At 43.5% G+C, this 18,001-nt stretch overlaps 1 protein-coding gene across 1 annotated transcript in view; it reads left to right on the top strand.

Moving 5' to 3' along the window:
• The window catches only part of RASGEF1A (RasGEF domain family, member 1A), a 20,873-nt gene extending 6,241 nt beyond the window's left edge, over positions 1-14,632 (top strand). The window contains exons 3-13 of the mRNA XM_010132339.1: positions 1-97; positions 3,816-3,947; positions 7,766-7,987; positions 8,278-8,352; positions 8,579-8,671; positions 10,312-10,414; positions 10,699-10,778; positions 11,376-11,567; positions 13,024-13,147; positions 13,382-13,454; positions 14,399-14,632. Coding sequence (XP_010130641.1) covers positions 1-97; positions 3,816-3,947; positions 7,766-7,987; positions 8,278-8,352; positions 8,579-8,671; positions 10,312-10,414; positions 10,699-10,778; positions 11,376-11,567; positions 13,024-13,147; positions 13,382-13,454; positions 14,399-14,423 — 1,216 coding nt within the window. The 3' untranslated portion in view covers positions 14,424-14,632. The remainder of the gene's footprint in view (positions 98-3,815; positions 3,948-7,765; positions 7,988-8,277; positions 8,353-8,578; positions 8,672-10,311; positions 10,415-10,698; positions 10,779-11,375; positions 11,568-13,023; positions 13,148-13,381; positions 13,455-14,398) is intronic.
• The last annotated feature ends 3,369 nt before the right edge of the window (positions 14,633-18,001 follow it).

The raw sequence follows: 18,001 nt of genomic DNA, 5'->3' as shown, positions 1-18,001 counted from the left end.
ACGAGTCTTCATTCACCCACACGAGCTCCTGGCTAAAGTGGGGCAGATCTGCATTAAACAGAAGCAGCAGCTAGAAACGGGGACCGAGGCAGAAAAGGTAAATGAACCGTTACATCCTTCAGGTAGCTGTGCTACTGTCCTGTTTCTCACTCTCACCTTCTTGTGGCAAAGCTAAATAGGTTGATAAAGAGTAAATTGAATTTTTTATTGGTGTGTGTTACTGGACACACATTTGAGGCTTTCCTTAACATACTGTTGCTTCTTTGCTAGCTGCACACACAGGTTATGTACTACTGTACCAGTTGGATACAGCGGCTGGAAACACAGCTTTGCTCATGAGCTACGGGTCGGTGCTGTGCCCTGGAGCAGTGTGTATCTGCCATGAAACCTGCCCCCCAAGCTGCTTTGCACTTTTGGGCTTTCCCCAAGTTGTGTCTGTGCTGAGTCTGATTGCCCTTTCTTCAGTCTCCCCCACCATCCTATCAGAGCTGAGTGCTCTGCTGTAGCAGGGTTTGGTGGGGTGGTTTGAGTTGGTCTGACAGTAAATCAGAAAGTTACCTCTCAGGAAGATTAAGGGGTGCGCTGTTTAGAACTGTAGTCTGTGCTGACACGTGTGACTATGAAGTGTTACTTGAACCAATTAAACCAAACTGGGTCAGTTTACAATACACACCTAAGTCTCACTGTTACAGAGAGCGTGGGTTGAGGGGCTTTTGACAGGAATTCAAGTACTAGAATAGTTCAAGCTGGGATGTAAATAAAAACAACAGAAGTAAGGATGAAATCAGCAAGTATTTAAAGACCTAAATTGTTCAAATGCTGGGCATGTTTTGGATCTCTTCTTCTATGGTGAGAGATTACATGCTGACATGCCTAATCCTCAGCATGTCGATAGTCCCATTTTATTTTCTCCTTGTGGTTTGGCAGTACAATTTTTGACAGCAATGCCAACCTAAGGGCTGCCTTCTCCCTTCCCGTTTTTGGGGTGCAGTCTCATACTATCTCACAGAATTGCTCCACAGGAAAAACTAACCAGTTGGTGCAAAATGCCTTCCATCCAGACCAGTCCCTACAGCTTGTAACTTGTCACATTCAAAGGCTCAGAAAGAAGGTGTGATAACCACTGCATCCACCTTTGTACACGGAGGTGGTGTCCGTTCCCATTGCCACTGCCAAACTAGCTCCTGACTGAGCAAGCTCAAACTGACGCTCTGTAAGTCGCAGTGCTTCCTCAGCAACACATAACTAAAAACAGAGGTAGGAACTCGTAAGAGGTGCTGGGACCACCCAAAACACGGAATGAGTAAAGTTATCTGCAGACATATGAAGAACGAGCCTGCGGTCAGTAGCTAGTATCAGAACACGTATGAGAAATACTGGGATTTAAAAAGAATGGGGTGTAAGATGAAACTTTTGTGAGTAACAATACACTTAGGAGATTTTAAAATGGAAACAGTGTCCAGGGACTAAATCACTGGGCTGTTTGAAGATTTTTCTGTAAAGTAGCATTATTCTGGCTTTTTAGCAGATGTGTTAAAAAAAAATCACAACCTCCGCATTGAAATGAACTCGCGTTACATCCTAACAATAGGATGTAAAATAGAGCAGCTCATATTCCAAACACCCACCCACGCTCTTTCACCTTCTGCTGACAGTTTGGAAATGGGCCTTCAGGAAAACCAATAAACAGCAGGGTGACAATAAAACATGGGTGTTTGGGAGGCTGCTTTCATGTACATACTTTGCTGGTTGCTTTTCCTACTATGCCCTTGATTCCTCCCTGCCCTCTTAAATGGAATTTTTTTCCTGCCCGCTAAACACAAATTTCTTGGAAAACACTACATAAACTTCTGACATCTCTCTCAGATGACTCCTCTACTGCAATGTGTTATGGAACAGTTTGGCCACTGGCATTTGCAAACATTTGTTTTTCTATCTGGCAACAAATAATTGGCTCATTTCCCATGCAGCACAGAAATTCTCAAGACGCTCTATGTGTTCGTAGTCATAACCCATTAAGATACCATCACCTACCACCACCTTCTAATTAAGTGGCTCCATAGCAGGCAATTGCTGGCAAAAGTAGTTAAAGCAGCTCTGATCATTTCTGATAGAGTTTGCTTATGCAAATCTGTCAAGATGAGAAGCTGGCTGATTTGTTGCATGTGAGTTGAAAAAGGGGCAAGGAGCCAGGTTTTGAGGTTACACTCTGTAATACTTAATCATTCCTTTGTTTTTGACATTGCTGGACAGCTGGAGTAGGACTACAGAGAAAGCTTCAAAAGTTAAAAAAGAAAGGATAGTGTAGGATAATCGATACTGAAAACCATTTCTGTAGCTGCTTTTGGTAAACAAAAGCAGAGTAGGCATGAGTGAAAGTGCACTGGTTGGCTAATTAATTCTCTATCACCATGTCCGGATTGTTCTTTAACAATGTCAGGCTCCATGCATTTCCTAGCAAAGAATACAACCGATCTTTTCCCCAGGGCAGACAGCAATGGGAGTCTGGAGGACAGACAGCTGTCATCTGGAACTGTCCCACACTGTTTAGAAATACCTTGAAGCTGGACTCCACAGGAACAAGAAGATTCCCCTCAGACTTACAAGGAGCACTGGCTCATTTTCAGATTGATGATTCAAGAGTGCACAGTTTTCCTTCAAAGCTCTTATTAATCATTATTAATATCCCCACTGACAACATACCAGCGAAAAGTAAAAGAAAATGTAAAGAATAGCTTAGTTTGGTTGACTTTTGGTTTTCATTAAATCAGCTGGGACATACTATGAACAGCTGATGTTTTGGCAGGAGTTCCTGCCAAATCTTGGAAGACACTCTCTATTTGTCTTAAGAGAAACCACACCTATTTGCTGTAGTGACACTCACATGCTCAGTCACCTTCTGCAGCCTCCGAGAGGAGCGCAGTGAGGAGAGCGCACTGCGTAGGAAAAGGGAGCTGCTGTAGCTCAGCAAGAGGGAAGGTCAACACAAAGGAAAAGTTCCTCTTTTCTTTAGTGCATCATGAGTTGGGTGGGAGGATAAATACAACCTAGATTGAGTTTTCTTCTTGTTCATTAGAAGTGTTCTTAGCGCTCCTGGTTTTATGGGAGTGCTCCCCTGGATTTAATGGCGCTGCTCTCTGTTGCTATGATAGTAGAAAAATTGGCACCTAATTCAGGTCTAACTGAGGAAAAGCCGTAGAAGATTCACAGGTAACAGCAGAGCTTAGAAAATAGCTCTCCCTCCCCTTTCTGTGGCTGACAGCTTTTTGAGTAAGAGCCAATACCTGTTATTTTCAGAGTCCATTTTGATTTAGACATCATGGAGAGAACACACACATCTTCGCTGTCATTCATTTATTTTAATACACAGCTCAGTCTGGAGGGTCTGATAAATCCTGTAGAACAAAAATGTCTTTGTGAACATTTCTCATGAAAGATGCTTGGTAGAGCAATGCAGTTTGTATGCATTTGAATTCAAACGCTAGAGTTCTGCTGCCTCAGAGCATAACTCTGCCTAAGTCCTATTGACTTCAATCAAATAAGTCATAACTTAAGTCATCTTCCTTTACACAACTAACCTTGAAAATATCTTCAAAGTATTTTGTAAGAGACGTTGCCAAGATACCATAAAAGGAGGCTTAATCACACTGTTTAGGTAACTGATTCACAGTTAAATGTTCTTTTTTATCCCCTTCACCCGCTAATACAGCAAAGTATTTTCAAGAGTGTCCCTAGTTTTACGAGAGCCTGAACTAACTCTGCAGTCAGAAACGTCTGTGGTCAGTAATCAACTTGTCATTTCTTTCCAGGCAAAGTTAAAATCCTTCGCTGCCAAAATCATTCAGCTCCTGAAGGAATGGACTGAAACCTTCCCCTATGATTTCCAAGATGAAAAATCCATGAAGGAGTTGAAGGAGATTGCTCACAGGATCACACAATGCGATGAGGTAGGGGAGGCAAGGTGGGGATAAAGCAATATTTATCAGGCTTTTTATATAGTTTATCATATTATACAGAAACCCCTGCTCCCGCCTGCAGTATTTTCTAAGTGGACGACTGCAGCAGACAACTGCGGGTTCAGAGAAGGGCAACGAAGCTGGTGAAGGGTTTGGAGAACTTGTCCTATGAGGAGCGGCTGAAGGAGCTGGAACTGTTTAGTCTGGAGAAGAGGAGGCTCAGGGGGGACCTTATTGCTCTCTACAATTATCTGAAGGGAAGTTGTAGGGAGGTGGGGGTCAATCTCTTCTCCCATATTAAGAATGACAGGACGAGGGGGAATGGCCTCAAGTTGCGCCAGGGGAGGTTTAGGTTGGATATTAGGAAAAATTTCTTTACAGAGAGGGTTATTAAGCATTGGAACGGGTTGCCCAGGGAGGTGGTGGAGTCCCCATCCATGGAAGTGTTTAAGAGACGTGTAGATGTGGTGCTGAGGGACATGGTGTAGGGACCCCGGCAGTACAGGGGTAACAGTTGGACTCGATCTTTAAAGTCTCTTCCAACCAGATGATTCTATGATTCTGTGGTGTTGGTGTAACCGCCGGACATGGGCTGACCGATGAACTGAAAGGTCCATTAGCAGAAACAATGTGAAATCACCAAATGTAAGAGGAAGTGTCAAAATAGTCACAGCGATATGAAAAATGGATGTGGTGCAGAGGGGAGAGGGAGGAGCAGACTCTAGCAGCGCAACGTAGTTAACGAATTACATACTGGCCTTTGTACATTGGTGCTGCTCTATGCAGCTACCTCCCACAAGGCATAGCGACTAGTTGTGTCAGTGTCCTCACGCTCGAGGTGGAGCTGCTTATCATTTGGGAGTCCATCCTGGCTCCTAACGATAATCAGCAACTGTTCTGTTGCTGTTTCAGCTGACGTACACAGTGTCTCCACCAAGGCAGCTGTACCTGAGCTCTGCTCACTGGTCGATCACCAGTCGAGAGCTCTAGGTTTCTAGGGTGTGAAGAAATGAGACCTCACAAGAGACTTGTAAAGCAAACAGAGAAAGCAGTTCAAACAAAACAAGGGCTGTTAGTTTCTCTGTTGGCTTTTTGTTTGGTTGGTTATGATTTTTGTCTGAGGGTTTCTTCCCCGAAGCTGAAAGCCCACACTATTTCCGCATTGAGAAAGTCACTGTCACCACCACTAGACAGAAGGAAGGACATAATCAAGAACTGGAAGGGACTTAATTGTACGGTGTTGTAGGAATGTGAAGGCTTACACAGAAGTAGAAGCTTCTCCTTGTTTTTAAACCTACAACTTGAAGATATTTTTGAGAACAGTTAACAGGAAATGGGAAGACAATGGTATTGTGGTTTTGCTGATTGAAGTACAGCGCCAATGAAGAACAGGTCTGACAGCACTGCATGAATCAGTGATGGGACACAGAGCAATTAGGTGTTACCCAGGTGTCAAAAGGAAGAATGTCATTTCAGTTGCATCAGCAAAGCTGTTTACCTGGATGCTACTATGAAAATGTCCGTGCCTCAGTAGGAAGGGAAAAGGAAGTAGGATTACAGTACACCTTCCGTTCCCTTTGTAGACAAGGGCAGAGAGAGATGTCGGCAGAGATACTCCTGTGCAGCAGGACTTGGCAGAGGTTTTGTTTTGTGTCGGTGTTGGAGTATTTAATTTGCCTCTTACTTGGAACTAGAAAGAAGTTGTGACCTTCTCTTCCCCTTCCCACTCACTGTTAGGTATCAATAAATTGTTGTTTGAGAACGTATCTTCTCAGGGTGGCTCAGTGCTCTGATGTCTGAGGCATCTGATGACATCCATTAATTACAGCATCACTGGATTTATCCCCTTAACAAGGATACAAGTCAGGTTTGATCAGAGGAGAGCTCTGCCACATCTGACCCCTCAGAAACACAACTTGACAGCGACACAAAGCAGCGTTGCTCTCTGTTTTTGTTACCACAAGAAAATACCCATGCTGTGCTTCAGCAAGGGACTACGTTAATGGTCTGGAGCTTTGTTTTGTATTTTTAAAACATTTCCAAATACCCTTAGGACACTGTTCTTCGTACGTAAGAGAGTCAGTTGAGAACTTGCACAAAGCAGCCAGGTGCTTGTCCTAGCACTCTCAGACAGCACACCAAATAGAGCAAGCTACAGCCAGGGCTAGACCCAAACAAAGGACTCTAACAAGGACAAGTTACTGGGTTTTTTTTCAAAGCTGTAAGAGAATTTAGGGTAAGACTAGTGAGCTATGGAGGGGAACTGCTAAAACTCTAAGGGTGTTTGTCTAAGTATTAAGACGTCAGTAAATTCACAATAGCTCAAGTAACCCACAGGTTTTCACGTCACTGCAGTTTCTTTGTTCACTTTCACATAGCGTCTGCAATACTCTCACCTGCCTTCAAGTTTGATTCTCTGTGATCCATATTGGTAAAGTTGGCTTCCTCCCAGACACGTGGGTAAGCCAGGCTCCGTGGCTGAAGCCAAAGGGTTTACAATATAAAGTTCCGCATACCAGAGAGCAGGATTAGTGCTTTATTGCAGTCCCCCCAGCATGCTCCCCGGGCATTTCTGAACACTCGTAGCTTAGGATCAGAACTGGCTTCAGCCAGCTGCTGTTCAGCAGTAATCCAGTTGTCTCAGGATGAGCTACACTGCCACAATTTCGCTTGGGAGTCAGATTATTGCCTTGCAAAGCAACATTCTGAAACTATTACTGCTTAATTAGAGCACGCAATACACTGGTATCTGGTATCATCCTCTCTCACACCTGCTACATCATTTCGGTCATCACTGCACCTTAGTGGCTTCTCAGAATGATCACGTACTCATTGCAGTTCTTTCTGGGGTACCCAGTTGACTGGCAGAAACCAACGCAGCAGGCTGAAAGCTAATAGTTAACCTTGTGGGTAACTTCAAGAGAAATAATCTCCATGAAAGGAAGAGAACAGTTGTGTAGGAGAGAGGAGGAGGGCTGTCTTTGGTAGAGGTAGTGTTTCCAGCAGCAGGAAGAACAGGGTCAGAGAACCTGGGTCAGTTAAAGCAGTTACCAGGAGGGATATGGAAGTAGGAAAGTGATCTGATTAGCTCTGCAGGCTTGATCTCAGAGCAGTGTCTGTAGGACACAGTTGTTCAGGGGCAGGAAGAATTCAGCTTGTCCTAGTTGTCCAAGCAGTGAGCGGATGGATGGTATTTCTGAGGCTTTACCAGTACCATCCATATAGCTCATGTGTTTAAAATCTGCGCTCGATGAACAGAAAGGCATTGCAGTTGTCCAAGGACATGGCACATATGTGTTCTTACCTACATCTTTGGATGCTGTAGCTGTTCAAAGCCAAGCCAGGGTATTTCAGGTGTATTCCTGGGCATAAGATGAATTCCCTGGATTCTGCCTGGGCTAGATAGACTTGATCAGCAGTAGGTCTGATTGGAATGAGAGAGCTTTTTGGCACTTGGTACACAGAGGAACCAAGAAGCTTGTACAAGCAACTCAACCCCCTTTCACTATTCCCACTTGTAAGCTGTTCACACAGATGCTTTTGAAATGGGCTGGTAGCCAAAAATTGCTGCAAGGAACAGGCCAGCCAAGCAAGTGGAAGAGGTGGGAAGGCAGGCAGGCTTAACAACGTCGTTGTGAAGTTGTGTGGGCACTTAGGACAAGTTCATTTGTCACAGGATGATCTGCTCGGAGAAGATGAAAGAACATGGGTAATAGCCATTTATTTTTCCCAGTCAGAAATTCTTTGTCAATCTGCATTTGCAAGAGCTACAAGGTTTTAAGCAGTTATTGCTTCTGCCTTTTGCTTAGGAAAATGGAACAATGAAAAAGATTATTAGCCAGATGACACAGAATCTGTTGATGGCCCTCTCCACTCGGAGCCAGTACCAGGAAATCAGAGAGAAATTCCGGCAGCCTGTTAGCGACAAAGGCACCATCCTCAAAACCAAGCCACAGTCAACTCAGAAGGACATCCTGAGTGTGTGCTGTGACCCCCTGATCCTGGCACAGCAGCTGACCTATATTGAACTGGTGAGACACTAACCTGTGTGAATTATTTAATTTTCCATTTGCTAAATATTAATATACTCATCGATATGAATTTTGCTGGGACTTCACTGAAAGCTTCCAATATTTTAATCAAAAAACACCAAGTAATGAACAAGACCAACTAGATACACTGATAAAAACACTCACAGATCTACACTGCAGGAATAGGAAAGCGAACAAAATGTTCTCCTGCCATTGGCTTTCTCAGTGCATTTTTTACTGAACTGCCTGTTTGTCTGTACAGTGACTATCTCCCATCTCTCCCAACACAGGAGAGGGTGAGCAACATTTACCCAGAGGACCTGATGCAGATTGTCAGCCACATGGACTCTCTGGATAATCACAAGGTACAAGAAAGGTTACGGAGGGAAAAAACCAAAAAATAGCCAGAGTAAAGAATCTCCGTAATTCGGGTGCAAGAAAGGCTCATGTTCTCTCACCTCCTTTAAGCTCATGCCTTAAATACTCAAAAAGATTCTGTCACGACATGAAAAGGAAGTTTATCCTTTGGTATGTTGACTTTGTCATCATGATACAGGATATGATTAACACGTGGCCTGGTTCTCTTAACAGTGCCGAGGCGACGTGACCAAAACCTATAATTTGGAGGCCTATGACAACTGGTTCAATTGTCTCAGCATGCTGGTGGCTACAGAGATTTGCCGAGTAAGTATTTGTGGACAAGAGAGCAAAGTGATCCTGGCCTTAAGGACACAGGGCAGGCAGTGGTCTAACCGATTTAAACATTAGCCCTGCAGTGGAAAGTCATTGCATTGCTCAAGCACTGAATTGTTTGCATGCTCCTATGATTGAGACTCACAGCTACGTCTGGCTTTGCGTGTATTCTCCAGTTTTGTGTAGCTCCCCAGCAGCATTAGTCATGCAGTGAAATGGATATGCTGTGGGGTTTGAGTTGGGAACTCTTTGGGATTTTAAGTAAATCCATACATTCTCAAACATACTCGTCTTTAAATGCAGATTTAGCAATGAACAGCTGTCCTTCCACTGCATTTGGATATCATTAGTACCGTCATATCAATTTCTGTTGTAAAAAATCCAGAATAAACTTTCTTCAGAAGTCTGGAGTGAAAGTGGGCTACTGGAGAGGTTTAAAAGAGGAAGAATAGCCTTACTAAAGTAGCTTCCACGATAAAAGCAGTGAAGAAATGGAAGGTATTCTGGTATACTGCCCCAGAAACATCCTCCTGCCCCCCCGCCTTTTCTTTTTTACATGTATTCTCTGTCTTCTTAGATTTCTGTTAATATGCACCGATTCTGGCAAATGGGCAATTTTCTTTCTATTCCTTCTTGGTTAGTAGCCTGTGAAAGGCTCCACATGCCCACTGCAGTTTCATGAAGTCCAGCACATTGATCTTAATTTCCTACTCTCACAGCAACTTACACCAAAACACACCAAGACATCTCCCAGCACTGGAGGGTGTGGCTAATACAGTTAGTAACCCGTCCAACAAAGGGTTTAGCATGCCAAGGGCTAAACTAAGCCAGCCACTACTGAAGCATTTTCTTCTCCTATGACACAGAAACCAAAGTGTTTAGGTGAAGTGGTCTGCAGTCACTGCTCAGCAGCCATGCTTGTGTAAGCCAGCCTGAACTTCTAGATATAAATGTGGGAAAGATGATGAATGAATGTAATCTAGGCAATAATACTAGCTTAAAAAAAGGAAGATTGATGGCTTTCAGAAGCAGAGTTTGTAGACAGGGCTGTATGGTAATGTTGCTTTGTCATTTATAAAAGTTTCTGCAAAGCAGATGTTCAGCACACTTGCTAGATCCTTGGCAGGAGCTGGAAGTTGTGTGTTTGGTGAGCACTACCTGCTCAAGAGGTCATTTAAGAGTTCACAGTAAAACAAGACAGAACAATTGCCATGTCCTGGTTTTCTCACACTCAGCTTATGCGCCCCCGGTTCTCCAGCCTGCCCGCTGCTTTTCCCCCTTCTTCAGAGGTATAAATTTCTTGCATATATTCTTAGCACTCTTTTCCAGTAACAGGAAATTGCTGGAAGTGTCCAGCTTGTTTATAGAAGACTGCCTAAGACATTGAACTTCACGCATAAACAAAAATTCACTCCCCTACATCTAGACAAATAATGGAGAGTAGCCCCAAATACTTCTGCTATTTTATTAAAAGTTAATCTTAATAAAATACCCAGAGGCCTGTAACATCACAAGGTATAGCCAAATCCAGTCTTGGAATTCAGTCGACCCCTCACAATGCCTGTGACTGAACACCCCATCAAAAATTCCGGCCATCCCTTCCCTCTTAACAGATCTTGGGTTTTTTTCAGATTGTAAAGAAAAAGCAGCGCACAAGAATGGTGGAATTTTTCATTGACGTGGCAAGAGAATGCTTCAACATTGGAAACTTCAACTCAATGATGGCTATTATCTGTGAGTATCCTTAACTCGGGAGATGACAGGCACTCCAGTTTACAGCCAGAGTGGCCAGACTGTGCTCATACCTGCCCTGAACTGGCTGACCACAGCAGCACACGCACTTCTACAGGGGCAGTACGTACCAGTGACAGAGTACTGTGTCAGTGGGTGAGTGTTAGCTACAGCTCAGTTTGTCCAGCTGAACTGCCCTCCAAAGCATGCGGTGCTGATACGTAAGCGTGAAGTTACGTAAGCCCTGTATTTTTTCAGCTCAGTTTCTTTGCCTCTTCTCCATTCAGCTGGCATGAACTTAAGTCCTGTGGCACGGCTAAAGAAAACTTGGTCCAAGGTCAAAACAGCCAAATTTGATGTTTTAGAGGTATGTACAACTTTAGACTTTATCCAGACATACACCAAACAGGTTCATCCAAATCTTTGCTGTGGAATTGCTATATCAGAAATCCGAGGCACCAGCATCTAAACACTAGGGAGAGCATTCCTGAATTTCGAACTTCCTACTTGCCTGCAAAGAAAAGGTGGATGCAAGTTTTCTTCAAGTTACATCTTCCCAGTGTATTTTTTCCAGTTCAACCCCAAGGCAGTGTTCACTCCAGTGAACGCTGTTTTGTTACCCTTAAAACTAAGGGGAGTGCTCCACCTCGTGGAAACAGAACTTTGCTGAAATCCTCATCAGAAAGATGGGTGTCAGCAATTTCAAACTGTTTTCTTTCCCATATTCATTTACCCTTTCCTTTCCTCTGCCATTAACCTCTGAAACAAAGCATAAACACAAAGCCTGTACAGAGCCCTCCTTTCAGGCAGGACACATTAGAAAAACCCAACTCCAGACCGATCAGTATCCTACCCTGACAGTTTAAAAAGGGCGCCAGCTGATTCACAAAGAGGGAACTCTCAAAGCTTTTTCTTTTTAGGGAACACGTATGACTTGACTGCCTTTTTCTCTCCATAAAAACAGCACCACATGGATCCATCCAGCAACTTCTGTAACTACCGCACAGCCCTGCAAGGAGCAGCACAGCGATCTCAGACTGCCAACAGCAATCGAGAGAAAATTGTCATCCCAGTTTTCAACCTCTTCATTAAAGATATCTACTTCCTGCACAAAATACACACAAACCGCCTGCCCAATGGGCAGATAAACTTCAAGGTAGGACTTCGCTAGCACAGAAATCATCACGGAGGTTAAACATTGTACATGACCAACATTTGCCTGTTTTGAACGTCCAGCTTGTACAACTGGTTCCCTCCTGTGATCTAGACATAAAGCAGGATCACTATCCGGGAGGGGGAATGATTCCACCAGCACCTATGAAAGCTGGCGCTTGTGGCTGCCCTGCTGGTGTACCCAGCAGGTCCACAACAGCATGCAGAGAAGGGAGTCCACAAAACTGGGGGAACAGGATTGCTTTCAGTTAAAAGATCAGTTTTTAAATGTACTGAACTAGAGATGATTTTTTGTCATTTTTACATGAAACAGGGCAGATGCACTGAAAACAAAATTCACCTAAGCAGAACTGACTGGAATAGCATTAACTCACTACCAAAACTGATGCATGAAAAGACCAAGAAGAAAGTAAGAATTCCAGAAGCCAAACCCCCAGCATTAAAAGTTACTGAAGTAACACAGAAGTAGTCCAGTGTTAGCTAACTGGGAAGGGAAATCTCCTCAAGGAACACTGTAGTCAGGCAACATTTAAAATAAAGAACTTGCAATCAACAACCATCAGAATTTTAGAGCACCGCATATGATGGCAGACAGAAGTCTGCCACTCCTCAGCTGCCTTACGTTCCAGAGGGGTGGGGGAAGCATAGTGCAGCAGAAAATGGAAAGCGAGCTCTCCCGTGGCAGCAAGCCACCACACCAGATCAGATCTAACAGGTAACTTCACCCTAAGACTTTGGCATTTGCTGATTTACATCACTGGGTCAGCTAGGCATGGTTTTGAACACCACGCAATCAGCAAGTGGTATTGAACAGGTCTTCCAGGAAGCTTCCACCCTCTCACTGACCAATAAACACACACTTCTAAAAGACCACAGCCTGCCAAAAGCTCTTCTGGCTGGGTAAGGGGAGGGAGGCACACAGCCTATACAGGACAAGCCCTAAGCAATTTATGCATTTCCTAAAACCCTAGGAAGGAAGGAAAGGAGAGCTATAGTTTCTGTATGTTAGGTTGATTATTCTTAAATTTAGAGAGTGCTTTATGAAAAATTGGTTATGTCAAAATTCACCTAAGGTGAAGCCTGGAAATGTAAAAAGTAAAAGTAAATAGAATCCATTTACAGACCAGTTCCACTCGCAGGCTAATTTAGGGATACGACACAGAAGACCAATAGCACTTTATTATATACAAAGAAGAGGCTGATGAAGGGAAGGGAATGGAATGGAAGAGAGCAGGTTCTAAAGCTGAGGGGAACAACGGGTGAGGGACTAGGAGCAAGCAGGGGCCACGAAGGGAGCAGTAAGAAGACAGGCTCACAAGGAAGAACACCGAAAAAGGGATAGAAACATGAATGAGAGGCTCTGAAATGGAAAGAGAATCACTAGCAATTGAAAGGAAACAGGTATGCTTTAGTAATATTCTTTTAATTACCTCCTGCAGAAGTTCTGGGAAATTTCAAGACAGATTCATGATTTTCTGACGTGGAAGCAGGTTGAGTGCCCTTTTGAAAAGGACAAGAAGATCCAGAGCTATCTGCTCACAGCACCCATTTACAGCGAAGAAGGTAAAATCCTCCGTTGAAGATTATAGCGAGATTTCCTGCTCACTGAAATGCAGACAGTACACAGGGGGAAAACGTGAACATGAAAAATTAATTGTTATGTACTACCACTGCCATACCAGCTTCCAGTGGGGATGAACTTGGGGATAAAGTTGTGTGCTATACTGCAATGTTCAACTTTTCTTTCTTTCCAGGTGAAGAACCTGTGTATCTGATTGTTCTTGTTTTATTTCCTAGCTCTGTTCATTGCGTCCTTTGAAAGTGAAGGTCCAGAAAACCACATGGAAAAAGACAGCTGGAAAACACTCAGGTATGAAGTTCCTCAGAACCTGAAGCTTTGCAGACACACGCAGGAACCTGCTTATCAGCTTCCTCCCTCCTATCTGCATACCCAGCTTAAGACCAAGTATACTTGTGTTTTCTTCAGGATTCAAACCTGACAAGCATCAGTCAGGCCTGGGTTTTCACACAGCATCTCCAGCCAGATCAGTTCAGGCTGCAAGATCTCTGCTGGAATTGGGAAAGAGAACATACTGTGTACAGGCTACCAAACACAGTCAAAGGATCCGCATTTTTAGTGGGTTTCAGTCATGGTTTTCTCAGGGAAACAAATATCTCGATGTAGTAGGAAGGTGCTATCATTTGTAATACCTACAACTACACTTACAAATCTTGTAAAAGGATGGAATTCTGTGCGAATACTGTAATTACCAGCCTGCTCTTAAGGGATCACGTCTCAGTGACAACTCCTCCCTCTGAGAGTGGGGAGCACCTCTTTCACGTACATGATGATGTCAGTTAATTTAGAGCAGATTTCTTCTAATACTGAGGCCAGGTAGATGAAGAAGCCCCTGTGTCCTGAGCTGCAGCTGAGCATGTTATGGCTGCATTGTCCCAGACTGTTTCCCAGTGATGCCCACATCTCTTCGCCAGTCCACCCACGCTTTTCACGTGCGACTCCATGATGCATACATACCTTACGTTGAATCTGGTGCCGTTCAGCAAGCAGTAGTTTAGGATGACCGCAAATGGCGTGTTGTTTGCCTGAGCATGTCCTAAGGGCCTGAAGCAATGCTATGAAAGTTAAATTTCTATTGGAGTTCACGAATCCATTCCAGTTGAGAGCAGCTGAACAGCTGTCTCTGGAAGAAAGGCTTCCAGCTGGTGCTGCAAGATAGATCTATCCTCAGCCTTTACCAAAGCTGAAAACCTTTCTGTTGTGATGTAAAAGAAATTTATTCTTCCTTCTTCTAGGACAACTCTGCTTAATAGAGCCTGAGATTTTGGGATCTGATCTGCAGACTTGGAAGCACATGGAATGAACATGTTTTTACAACCCGAAAGACTTGGACTGAGCTAAGAAAGACCTCACTGGCTGAGGTCTGTTTTGTATATACAGTAACTTTTATGAAATCAAATGTGGTAAATATTTCACATGTCAACCTTAAGGCACTTAAGTGAAGGGTTTTGGTTTTTTTATGTTAAATATAAGGGCAGGGCCCTGTTCTCAGAGATGAAATGTATCACAGGAGATGGTATCCCTGGGGAGATCTTATTCTATCAGCATCCTAGTTTTTATTTTTTATTACTTCCACCAAAATAAAACACACACCCCAACTAAAGCCAGAGTCGGGTTAAATACTCCACTGAACCAGTATCCTACAGAACACTCAACACGTCTCTCTAGCTTTGACATGAAGGGTCTACTTCAAATCGGTGGTCCCCTTCCCACGTGTCCATGAGCGTTTGTAGAGTCAGGCCTTAGACACCTGCATCAGGAAATAGTGCCTTACCAGGTGCTGGTATCACTTAGTGTACCTTCTCTTACGCTGGACTGGAAGTAATGAAAATAAAAATCGGGATGTCACAAAACCAGCTACAAAGTACTTTTTAAATTAAGGGAGAATACGGCGCATGACATAGAGTGTACCTGCCGGTAGCATTGACAGTGCAGCAAACCTATTTTTGTTACCTGATTTGAAGAGAAAAGATGGGGTAACCGCTGGGGGATGTGTCTGTGTGTGCGTGTGTGTGCGTGCATGTGTGGAGATGCACACATCTAAGTTTTAATACTTCTAGGAACTATCCTTTAGATTCTGGCTGTCAGAATAGCTTGTGTTTTCCTTTTTAAAAATCAGGGATCTTGTTTTGTTTGAGAGAAGGATGTCTCACCTAGATGATCTCTGCAAAACAGGCTCAGTGTGGTTTTTTGAAAACAGTTTTTGGAAAGTCAGATTCATACAGGAGCTGGGGAGAGGAAAGTAAACTCAATTGGAGGTTAAGGCTAAAATTTCCAAAGAACCTTAAGGAGAGTTCATTGCCACTGGACTGGTCATTTAATTCTCTTGGTTCCTTTGAAAGCGCTAGTCTGCACCTACAGACAATTGCATCCAAGACCAGCTTACAGTGTAAGCCCTTTTCTAATAAGCCGTGATTACTTGTCCAGGCCAGAGCCCTTTGAAACCTAAGGAAAAACACCACAAAAAACCGGTCAAGCCTTTGAGCCCAGGTCAGTACCAAAATCAGAGATGACCCTTAAACCCGCTGATGCTCACTGTTCCCAATTCTCCTTTTATTCTGGAGTTTATGCCTAATTTGGCTATGCAAGCCAGCCCCTGAGGAACTTACGGTCAGATTCAAGGTATTCATTTCCAGGAAAGAAATGCACAGATCTGGACTTAGTTTCTCACCTGATCTCTGAATTAAGAAAGAAGAAAATAGGCTCAGATTAAGAACTGTTTGTCTAATGAACAAATTATTACCCATGAATATCTACTCTCCTTTCCAGGAGTTGTTCACGTGAAGATGGATATTTGTAAAGAAAATTGAGCCAGACAGGTTTATTGTTTTTGTACTGTAGAGGTCACAGTGGTTACAGGCTCCCCCATGGAGCTGCACAGAGGACATTTAAAAATTATCACCTCTTAGTAGATGGGCTTCACTTTCCCTGCGTTCTGCTGAAGAAGGGGCAAGGCTTCCTGGCCCAAGGGTCCGGCTTACTCCAGCCCAGTAGACTCTTCTCAGCGAGTGCCTACAGAGAGCAGTGCCACTGTTTCACGTAGCATCTGCAATCTCTTCGGAGAAATTATTGCTGTATTGGCCTTGTAGTAGAGTAAAAAAATTAAAGAGCCTTCCCTCTCTCCCTGCTCTGCTCCCCCCCTTGACAAATACATTACAAGAGTAAGTTGGGGTGAAGGAGGGAGGTGAATTCCCAGAGTATTAACACAACACCAGAGAGAAACAAAAGCACATTGTGCCATGGAGAGGAAGGAGTAGAATACTAACTGTTAACAAGAACAGCCCAGAAGAGGGGAAGGGATAATTTTTGTGATCTGCTGCTATTTTTCCTGTGCTGAAGTACTGACCTTCAGCCCTGGATTAGAGTAAGAATATTTATACTGTATTATTACAGTGTTTTGCACTTTCAGAGATGTTCTAGCTAGTAACATTGTTGGACACTATACGAGGAATTGTATATCAGCTTTGTTTATGTAACTGAAATTTAAAAGGGATGCTTAAAATTTAAGAAAAATATATATTTGAAATGCAATTTTAGAACACTTTCTGTAAATGTATGGAAAAGCTTTCACATGAATGTGCACTTCACTGGTCAGTAAGTCCTAGTATATACTTGAAATCAACGCAGTACCCACATTTGCTCCTTTTTATTTTTCCTCCCTCAGTTTGATACGTTCCTTAAATACCATATTTCGCTATTCTGAGCTGAAATGCTAAATATAAAGCTGTACCATAAAGCAGGATATTCCGTGTTTGACTGGATGTGCTTGCATTAATAAAAAAACTTGCTTCAACCAGGCTTAACTTTTCCAATGGTTATTTTTGTCTTGCCAACTGATCAAGCCACAAAGCAGCAGCTGAACAAGGCGAACTGGCTGTGGAAGGCAGTGCAGTCACCATGAACCAGCTAGTTACTGTGTGACTTACAAAGATACTTCATGGAATATTTAAATAGGTTCCAACAAAGGCGAGAGCAACCCAAAACCGGCCAGCACGCTGCCACTTCTACTGTGCTCTCCATAGAAGTGTTCTATGCATTTGATGCAGTGTCTCTGCTACAGAGAATTGTCATTCTCCAAGGAAAGGGATGAACAGTTCCACTGTGTAAAAAACATTTTGTGTGTTCCAAATTTTGCCTTTTCCCTCCCACATATTTATCCTTTTAACAGGAGAGCACAGAAATATTTGCTGGCTGCAGCACACTGCAGGGTTTCCTGCAGCAAGATGCTCTGTCAGTGTTTCAATGCTTCAGGACCTCTGGTTGCAAGCACTACCCTTTTTCATGCCCTACCGTACGGGAGCAAAGCCGCTTCTCCGAGGTCACGCAGGGGCTAGGCAAGCACAGAGGGCTAAGGAGACTCCAGCTTTCCTAACACACTGCCCCGCTGCTGACCATGCTACCTCCTTTCTCAGGGACATAAGCCTTAAAAAAACCAGTTAGATCGTGCAAGTGCAGGAGCTCTGGGGGTCCTCTAAGCATTTTTAAGCTGTTGAAAACTCCAGGGCGTTTGTTTTGATAACCAGACATACCCAACTTTCAGTCAGCATAGCTCATTAGAAAAGATAATGATGTTTACTGGCATTAAAAAGATCAAGCACACAAAAGTCTTCCCGATGGCCAGTTCACAATTAATATGCACATTACATCCTTGAAAACTCAACTCCCAATTCTGTCCCATCCAGCCATTAGGATAAACTAACTATTTACACAGGCATAAGGCTCAACAATAAAATCACTTTCCAGGCTCTTTGCTGCCATTAGACCATGACACCGCATGAGGAACAGCAGCCCTGCAGCAGTCAGACACCTCTGTTTACATTAGCCACAACTTGATCTAT

The sequence above is a fragment of the Buceros rhinoceros genome, unplaced genomic scaffold, assembly GCF_000710305.1.
Source record: "Buceros rhinoceros silvestris isolate BGI_N320 unplaced genomic scaffold, ASM71030v1 scaffold24982, whole genome shotgun sequence".
Classification (NCBI taxonomy): Eukaryota; Metazoa; Chordata; class Aves; order Bucerotiformes; family Bucerotidae; genus Buceros; species Buceros rhinoceros.
This window is presented reverse-complemented; position numbering and strand designations above follow the sequence as displayed.